The sequence below is a fragment of the Micropterus dolomieu genome, linkage group LG11, assembly GCF_021292245.1.
Source record: "Micropterus dolomieu isolate WLL.071019.BEF.003 ecotype Adirondacks linkage group LG11, ASM2129224v1, whole genome shotgun sequence".
In the NCBI taxonomy this organism is placed as follows: Eukaryota; Metazoa; Chordata; class Actinopteri; order Centrarchiformes; family Centrarchidae; genus Micropterus; species Micropterus dolomieu.
The window spans coordinates 26,534,533-26,544,579 of record NC_060160.1 but is presented as its reverse complement, the minus strand read 5'-3'; the positions used below and the strand labels follow the sequence as shown (position 1 = coordinate 26,544,579).

The 10,047-nt window shown below is 41.6% G+C and overlaps 1 protein-coding gene across 1 annotated transcript; it reads right to left on the bottom strand.

The window, feature by feature from the left end:
* Positions 1 to 740: 740 nt before the first annotated feature.
* LOC123978687 (ovarian cancer G-protein coupled receptor 1) lies at positions 741 to 7,759 on the bottom strand. Its single transcript, XM_046062089.1, has 7 exons — positions 7,720 to 7,759; positions 6,658 to 6,959; positions 5,322 to 5,471; positions 2,207 to 2,340; positions 1,815 to 2,037; positions 1,320 to 1,500; positions 741 to 1,231 (listed from the first exon to the last, which is right to left on the bottom strand). Exons 2-7 carry the CDS (start codon positions 6,757 to 6,759, stop codon positions 756 to 758), a joined length of 1,266 nt encoding a protein of 421 aa, XP_045918045.1. The 5' UTR covers positions 6,760 to 6,959; positions 7,720 to 7,759; the 3' UTR covers positions 741 to 755.
* Positions 7,760 to 10,047: the final 2,288 nt, after the last annotated feature.

The window sequence follows — 10,047 nt, the reverse complement described above, 5'->3', positions numbered from 1 at the left end:
ACGTAAATCTGATTCCTGTTTGGCCTGTAGGGCTTCAGTACATAAAACTTTATTGCTGTTTTTTATCCTTAGAGCCGTTTTATGGTGTTAGCAACACTGCAGCTAACAAAACGGAGGCCCATTTCACTAGCCTGTTGTGAAGTTACAACCCGTTCACAAATAGGTAATAAAACAGTGATTAATTGATAAGTGATTTCATTCAAAAACTACATACAGCCCCTTTAAAAGAACAATGGTACCCATTTTCTAATAGCAGAACAGGAATGAGCCTGAGCTAGCTGCTCAAATTTAAATAACAGTGAAACAAAGCATAATGTGTAAGTTTGCAATGCCATGTGGAATAGAAATAGTTCCAGTTCAGTGCTGCACCTTGACCAATCAGAGATTATCAAGCCCCAAATCAACCTGCCAGGAGGCACTTTTCACTGGTATTGGACTTCATGAAGTATGATGAAGTAGCCTACTGGATATAGAAGTTAGGCACCAGTGACAAGACGAATGGAGTCCTACAGGCCCTAGTCACCCTCTATGACAAACTGTACAGTAATATTCTCAACTGGATGAAACCTGACGTCAGAGGATCAGTGGTGACACACATACTGAACTTTCTTCATGATTTCCTTGAACCAGAACGGACTAAATTGGACTACTGGTCGCTCTCTTGTGCATTCTCCAGCTTAGTCGGAGAAAAGGCCTTGTCCTCTTAATCCCACTGCTCTGCACTTGCATGCTTCCTGACTGCTCCTTGGATAATTTTAGCTGGTGTTCTTGTCAGTCTCTTCAGTCCTCTCTGTCTTCTGGCTCTGCTCTTCTAGGACTATCACACAGCTGGGTTTTCCGTCGCTGTCTGCGCACTTGAGATGCACTGAATGTCTGTTATTTTGGACAATTATGGGTTTGATATGTTTATCATCAGTCTGTGTGATTAAAATTGTGTTGGTGCTGGAAGTGTCTGTTTTTAAGTTGTTGAGTGTGCTGGTGTGTGTGAGCAGCATCACGGTTGGATGGCCATTGTTCTCGTCGGTGGCGACCTCGTTGGAATCAGTGGCTGGGTTGCTGGGGCTGGCATTGCCGCGGCGACAGCAGCAGCAGAGTATCCTGTTAACAGGCCGAAATATGGCTCTGTACAGGCCGCGGCGGGCACTTTCGCTTACGAAGCAGTAGAGAGCGGGGTCAGCCACGCAGTTCAGGGTGGTCAACAACAGCGACAAGTGGTAGTAGTTAAATATTCCTGAAAAATAAGAATGCAGACCACATGGCTAAGACAAAGAAGCTTTCATCCTTAAACACTAGATTGCTTTGTAGATAAGGACCTGTACCTGCGATAAAGTTGCAGTCCTTCTCCAGCAGGGTGCGTACTAACAGGAAGATGTGGTAGGGGGAGAAGCAGAAGAGGAATATGAGGATGGTGCTGCTGACTAACTGCCTTATCCTCATCTTCTGATCCGGCTGTGTGCCAGCGCTCCGACCCACGGCACGAAGGACACACAGGTAGCTGATCTGGTCAGAAAAAACATGCACCAGGATCACTGCCATGATAACTAACTTGACTTCGTATCTCTATTGACTTATGTCCCTTTCTTCTTGCTCCATGTTGCATCTCATTCATTTACACAGTTTAACTGAAACAGGGTTACACGTCTGAAGATAATAAGTAATAGAGGTTTGCATGCTCAAGGTAGTGTACACAAAGCGAAAATAAGAACATGTATTAATTCGTTACACAAGGCTGTAGATTTGCAGTTTTCAACTCAAATGTGATTAAAATGCAATAAGATGTGATCAGTAATAGATTTGTAAAACAGTTATCCCACCGATAGAATGGCCAGTGGGAACATGAAACCAATAGTGAAGCGGTAGTAGTTGATTGGATACTCCCACGGCTTCATGGGGTAGTGCTCGAAGCACACTGATTGGTTCTTGTGGTTTTGGCTCAGTTCTTTATGGCGGAAGAAAACTATGCCCACAGCGATTTCTTTCAGCCAGATGATGGCGCTAACGAGCCATGCAGCAGTCATAGAGCGGAGAGAGGTGAACCTGGAGACAGAAAAAACACATCAGGTAATTAGCATTAAATAAACAAATTAGGTTGTTAATTGATAAAACTGCATAAGCACGGAGGAACAATGGTGAAAAGTTGAAGGAGCGGAGGTAACAGTGGTGGTGACCCGCTGCTTGCGTTTTTATCATACCAAATTAAAATTACCGTAACGGATGGACCACAGCTAGGTAGCGATCTAGACTGATACAGCACAGGAAACCAATGCTGATGTAGATGTTCTCATAGAGCAGGAAGCCACACAGCTGACACAACCATTCCCTGTGACGCCAGTCATCATCCTGAAACAACACAAAGCACATAAACACTAGCCTCTAAACAACAGATGCACTTTTCAAAAACAAGTTACAAAGTGCTTTAACAAGTGTAAAGACAATAATACACAAGAGACAATAATACAAAAACAATACAAGATAAAAGCAAGAAAACAATGAAAAGACTAAAACACACGTTTAAGATAAATATAATATATTAGTAAAATAAAAGGGATAAAATAAAGTCAAATAAGATCAGGAAAGGCTCTCCTATAAAAGTATGTTTTAAGAAGGGACTTAAGAGTTCACTGACTCAGCTGACATGATTTCCTCGGGCAGGCTGTTCCAGAGCCTCGGGGCCCTGACAGCAAACGCTCTGTCCCCTTTAGTTTTCAGTTGAGACTCTGGAACAGATAGCAGACCTCTGCCCGAGGATCTCAAGGTACGTGCTGGTGTGTATGGGACTAAAAGTTCAGAAATAAATAAACAGGGTCTAAACAAAAATAAATAAAAAATTAAGTGCCCCATGCAAAAAAACAGTCTCTGGGTTCACACACAGTTTCTGGGAGGAACATTCAATTATTAATTATATTTAATTACTATTCACATGGCTTTTTTGTTTCCTGGTAAAGTAATAAATATGTTGTTTGTCATTTAATTATGTGTTTTTTTCAATAGTAACAACAGCAACAACAATAATAATCAACAATATTCAGGGCAGATAGCCAACATCATTTTTGATGGGGCGGTAAGGGACCTAGAGAATGGATAGGGGGGCGCTGGCCCAAAAAAAGTTGAGAACCACTGACACAAAGTAATTACTTTTTGTGTATAACGTAACAACCTATTACATTTTGTGATTGGTATTATATTATGATGTCAGTGGCAACTTTTAAATTAAAAATGTGACATACTGTGTATTGAAATAATAATCCAAAATGGACAGCATGGCCTCCAGCTTGGTCCAAGGCATTGTGTCTGTGGGAAGCCAAGGAGGGATGATGACCTGGTTTTTAGATTAGGAACTCTAACTATGTTAGTACATTTTTTCATTAAACGTTGCCACTGACATCATAATGTTAGGATCACAAAATGTAAAAAGTTATTGCATAATACACAAAAAGTTATTCTGTTATGTGCTCAACATCTGTGTCCAATTATTTGCAGGTTAATATCCATCACTCATTTTTTATTACATATGGTTATGTACAGTACAGCTCGCAGGATTCAAATATTTAAATTGTAGGAAAGTAGATGTTTTAGTGTTACAGGGTTATTGCATAGGGATGGGTTTTTTTACATTATATGACCAATTTAACTGCTCATCTGAGCGATGGCCTGTGAAAGGTTGGAGCAGGTTGTGTTCAGGGTGGGATAATGTTCCCTGACCGTGCCCTGACTCTGGAGATGTATGTCCTGAATGGAGAGCCAGACAGGACCAATGATGTTTTCAGCAGTCCTTTTGTGTGTGTTGGTAATTGAAGGGGTTAGTGGCTGTGCCAACTCCTTTGTAGGGTTTTTCCTGGCTGTAAATTATAAAGTAGATTTTGTCAGACTGGGACTATGACTGGCAATCCTGCTAAATAAGCGACCACTGCAACGGTTTGTCTCTTTATGTCCTGTTTGGTGGTAGATTCAAACCAGACAGTGATGGACATGCAGACTTGATTGTAGTATAGAACTGGAGGATAAGGAGCCCCTGAGGCAGGTTCCTGAGCTGGCACAAGAAGTACATCCTGCTGGAGTCAATGCTGGATGGCCACTTTAGGTCCTGGGTGATTGTGGATACCTGAAGCCTTCACAATAGACACAGTGCTGCTGAGTATGGTGAAAGGGGGCTCCCCCTTAAGTCCACTGTCGACCTTTTAGGTGTGTTTAGCTCCAGGTTGAAATTATTTGGATTTGATCTGTATGCAGACTCATCACTGTCCTGGATGGTTTTGACTGCAGAGCTCCACAAACAGGATCCTTGCATATGTCCCTAGCGAGTGAAGGTTGCCAGATGTAGGACAGTCCCATGTTGACTGCATCAACGACTGACCTGTTTGACCTTCTAGGCAAACTACAGGGGGTCCAGCAGGAGGCCTGTGATGTCCTTCAGACGGGCCAACACCAGCTGCTCAAAGGATTTTATGATCACAGACATCAGGGCGACAGGCCTGTAGCCATTGAATCCAGCGATAGAGGATTTCTTGGGGACCGTTGGCTGAAACACTTTTTTTCCCCCTCAGCTTTTCAGTGTAACTTCTCTTTACTACTCTGATCTCCTTTGTCAGTGTGATTCTGGTCTGATTATACAGGTTTCTGTCCCCCCATTTGTAGGCCTCCTCCTTGGCCTGATGAAGCTGCCTGAGTTTAGTTTTACAAACAGGGTTAGTTGTCGGTGTATGTGTAGAAAATTTTAGTCGGCCCAGTTCAGTCCTCACAAAAGCTGATATAAAATGTCACAGTGTCAGTGAGTTCACCTAGGGCTGTCAGGCCAGAGGTGGGATGTAAACACAGAGCAGAATAAAGAAGGAAATCTCCCACTGTGAATAGAACAGTTTACACTTGATCAAAATAGACCCTAAGTGAGGAGTGCATGTGTCCTCTTTTCTTTGATAGCTCCATTACACAGCCCCTTTAGAGGAGTTGGAAGCCTAGCAGATGTAGTGTGCTATTAGAAATGTGCTCACAGGGCAGCAGATCTAGAAAAGTCTGTGTATTTGCTCTGTTGAGAAGCAGCAGTCTACCCATTTCGTTGGCCAGAGAGCGGACGTTCGTCAGATGTATTGACAGGAGCGCACTTCACTCCTGCAAATCCTTTAAAGAGCTGCTGCTCCTCACAGTAAAAGCTCTGCAAAATGTTTTTGGTGAACGTGCAGAGAATAGTGATAAAGTCTGACAAGTGAATGTTCAAAAAGTTCCTCCTAGGGTTCTTTTGTTCTTTTTGTTTGTTTGTTTTTTTTTTTACATACAAACATACATATTTACATATATGACAAAATAAATGAGTGGTTCTCATTTACCTGAAAGATGTACTGTAGCCACAGTGGTAATGATGCCAGGTATAGCAGATCAGACACAGTGAGGTTCAATAAATAAATTCCCAGCTCATTCTTCTGCTTCAGCTGCAGAGCAGCGTGGTACAAAGAGTACAGGTTGGAGGGAACGCCAACCTACAGTCAAGAAAATCATTCATTGTGATTATTTAGATTCTCTGACATCAGGCAGTTTTTTCACATTGCCCGCCTCTTCTTCACCTGATTACTAAAGTATGTGTATAGAACACTTGCCTCCCCTCTGCTCAGACAACCCTTTAAGTTGTAGCCTACATTTGTTTTAGGCATTCGGAATGTCAAAATAGAAAAAATTAAAATATATAGAATTTTGTTAATGAAGTGTGTTTAAATGATCAATGTTGGAAGAAAAGCCCTGTCACAGGAATAACATCGAACATAATAACAAAACATCATTTAATACTCAAGTTCTTCAGCTGGTCTGGTCCCTACAACGGCATATTAGGGCCATTATACAGATAAATAGAAAATTACAGAGCCAGGGGAGGAGAGTAATATGACAAGAATAGTCGTAAATTTAGGAGAAAACTCAAATATTTTCTGAGATTAAGTCACAAATATACAAGAAATAAAATGTTTAGATGTGCTTTTGGTATGAAATGCTCTGTACTGTATTTAAAGCAGGGTATGCAGAATTTAATGTAAGCTACTCTCACCAACCAGTATTATGAAATACTTCCTTCTGTTCAAAGACAAAAGCAAGACCACTTTAATCTCAGAGAACATCTGCATTTTTTCATTGGTTTGAGAAAACTACGCCCTGCACGCAGAAAAACACTACAGACAGCATTTTTAACCCAAATATTAATTTTACAATTGGAATTGCATGAGGGGCGGCACCCAACGCCCTTAACTGACCATATGCCACTGCCTAAACGCCATGTCTTTGAACTGTGGGTGGACACGGGGGCATCCAGAGGAGACCCCATAAGGTCAACAGATTTATGTGACACTGTGTCACTGCCCAGAATCATACCTTATGAACTCAAAAATCAAACATTAGACCATTCTTGTGAACTAAACATGACCCCACAGTTGCATCATAAGACTTCTTATGCTGCAATTTGCACACATTAACTTAGCTTGTTCTTTAAGCGTCACTTCTACTGTTTTAGGTCTTAAGGAGGAACTAGACTTTCTAGAGATTGAGACGTGATAGTTTTTTTAATGCCACTCTGACCTCAATTTGGAATCAAACCATTTTCCATTAGCTATGCACTTTTATAAAGTTTCCAGACACCTTCACAGTTTTGTTCAGGTATTCAAGGTGTACACACACACTTACCAATAGTACGAGGATATACACACTGGAGAAGAGGTACTGGTGGATTTCATGGCTGATGGTGCAATTAATCACATCCTCTTCAGACATGTTGAACACCATCATAACACACCCCACTCACACTCAAGTTACTCCACACACTCACATGAATGTTTTCAGATATGGTCACACATACACTTAACTATAACGTCACAACACAGACACACAAATCTTCATGTTGGTTGAGCACTCAGCGATGGCTTAAACTTGTCTCATCGGGTTGAGTATTTGGCGTCTCTGATTGGTAGTCCACGTTCATTTGGTCGCTGTGGAACAAAGAGCAGAGCTTTTTAGAGATTAGAAACATTTTATTGTACATCAGATTTGGTCCTTGGTGATGATTCTTTGATATAATGAGCATTTAAGTTTAGCGTTTTAGCATGCTGACATTTGCTGAATTTGCATTAGCTGAGGCTGGCGGGAATGTCATTGGTTTCTCAGGTTTTTATATAAACCAAAGTAGCGGACAGAGTAAAATTGTGACCTGATGATGGTGCTAGATGAAAAGTCAGAACAGAGGAGAACATGCATGTCTGTACCAAATGTCATGGCAATCCTTTATATTAAAATGTAGCCAATCCATCCCATTGTTTTTTGAGATAGTTCACTGAACTGTTCACTTAAAAGTTTGTGTGGGTTGCGAATTGCAGCAGAGTATTCACGTGCTCCTCGGATGGTCCCATTACTCATTCTCCCAACTTCAGTGTGTGTTCATGTGCTCTTAAGTCGGAATGTGGAGTCAACATGGACGCAACTACAAAGATGTGTTGGATTAGCATTATCAGAACGTATAAACAATACACAGATATCTAGACCACTCTACATGGACAGCAAACTAAATGGTAAAACCATATTACAAATGATATGTTTGCAAAATATGTACAATGGGTAAGTATTTGATACACTGCTGATTTTGCAGGTTTTCCTACTTACAAAGCAGAACTTAATATTTGGTACAGAAACCTTTGTTTGCAATCACAGAGATCATACGTTTCCTGTAGTTCTTGACCAGGTTTGCGCACCTACTTCAGGTTTCAGGGCTGTCGCTGGGCAATACGGACTTTCAGCTCCCTCCAAAGATTTTCTATTGGGTTCTGGTCTGGAGACTGGCTAGGCCACTCCAGGACCTTGAGATGCTTCTTACGGAGCCACTCCTTAGTGGCCCTGGCTGTGTGTTTCGGGTCGTTGTCATGCTGGAAGATCCAGCCACGACCCATCTTCAATGCTCTTACTGAGGGAAGGAGGTTGTCGGCCAAGATCTTGCGATACATGGCCCCATCCATCCTCCCCTCAATACGGTGCAGTCGTCCTGTCCCCTTTGCAGAAAAGCATCCCCAAAGAATGATGTTTCCACCTCCATGCTTCACGGTTAGGATGGTGTTCTTGGGGTTGTACTCATTCTTCTCCCTCCAAACACGGCGAGTGGAGTTTATTTTTGTCTCATCAGACCACATGACCTTCTCCCATTCCTCCTCTGGATCATCCAGATGGTCACTGGCAAACTTCAGACGGGCCTGGACATGCGCTGGCTTGTGCAGGGGGACCTTGTGTGCGCTGCAGGATCTTAATCCATGACGGCGTAGTGTGTTACTAATGGTTTTCTTTGAGACTGTGGTCCCAGCTCTCTTCAGGTCATTGACCAGGTCCTGCCGTGTAGTTCTGAGCTGATCCCTCACCTTCCTCATGATCATTGATGACTCACGAGGTGAGATGTTGCATGGAGCCCCAGACCGAGGGAGATTGACCGTCATCTTGAACTTCTTCCATTTTCTAATAATTGCGCCAACAGTTGTTGCCTTCTCACTAAGCTGCTTGCCTGTTGTCCTGTAGCCCATCCCAGCTTTGTGCAGGTCTACAGTTTTATCCCTGATGTCCTTATACAGCTCTCTGTCTGTCTCTGTCTCAGAGTCTGAGTGTGTGGACAGGTGTCTTTTCTACAGGTAACGAGTTCAAACAGGTGCAGTTAATACAGGTAATGAGTGGAGAACAGGAGGGCTTCTTGAAGAAGAACTAACAGGTCTGTGAGAGCCGGAATTCTTACTGGTTGGTTGGTGATCAAATACTTATGTCATGCAATAAAATGCAAATTAATTATTTAAAAATCATACAAAGTGATTTTCTGGATTCCGTCTCTCACAGTTGAAGTGTACCTATGATAAAAATTACAGACCTCTACATGCTTTGTAAGTAGGAGAACCTGCACTCAATCTTTATGTCCCATGTACACTTTTTTTCTCCTTTTGAAATAAAGATAGACCACACGAATGCACCATTAGTTACCGCTCACCCCTCCCTTTCTAAGCGTGCAGGAGGAGCTACAGTGGCCGACACGCTCTGTCGGCTCTTCTACTAAATAATACGTGTGGGCCTCCATTTGTTACTTACTTACTTCTAATAAACCAGACGACTACTACTACCAACATTTCTTCTTGTTGTTGTTGTTCGTCTTTTTCTTTGTACGTTTTCAACGTAGCAATAAAACGTGCTCTGTAGAGCAGTTTGTCAATTTGGGTTACTGTAGAAACATGGCGGCGCAACATGGCGACTTCCATGTAAGAGGACCCGCAGTGTATGTAGATAGAAATGGCTCATTCTAAGGTAATAAAAACACAACAGTTCATTATGTAAGGTCTTTATACACCACTGTAAACATATTTATGGATCTTATATTGCATTTCTGTCAATAAATCCTAATATTAAATTAGGAATATCGAAATATTACACACTAAACCTTGAAACCAACCTCATGGAGGTGCTAGTAGAAAAGTCAGGGGATCACCAAAGTTGTCAGGATTCATTATTCAAAACAAAATCATCTAACCATATTCACTTAGCACAGCTTATACTGTTCTGTGTGTGTTCCTGTTAAAACCACGACTACATCCTGTTCCCATAAGCAGTTTCCATTTCGTCATAATTTTACTAAAGTTGATGGTGTCAGTGACTAAAGTCTATCATTGCCGTCATTAGTTAGAGATTAGTAGAGTTACGTATGCGTGTATATACTATTGTTGGCATGTTGAAGAGTAGTGGTGTACAATTCATGCTGTCACTGTAAGCACACACAGATGATCAAAATGTCTAGACAATATTATTATTTCAATAACCCTACCCTGTGAAATAGGTTTTGCTTTTAAAGAAACACTACATTTTAAAGATTGCAACCTTTAACCTTGGACACTCATCGAGAACAAAAGGAAACTAATACATAAAAGCCTTTATAAAATAAATAAGAAATGATTAGAAAGGCAACATGAGAATTCCCCCGCTACTGCTCACGTCAGCATTAGTGGTTTATCAGTGCGCCTAGCAAAAAGAATAAAACCATAGTCAGAACTTACTCATCCAAGAAAA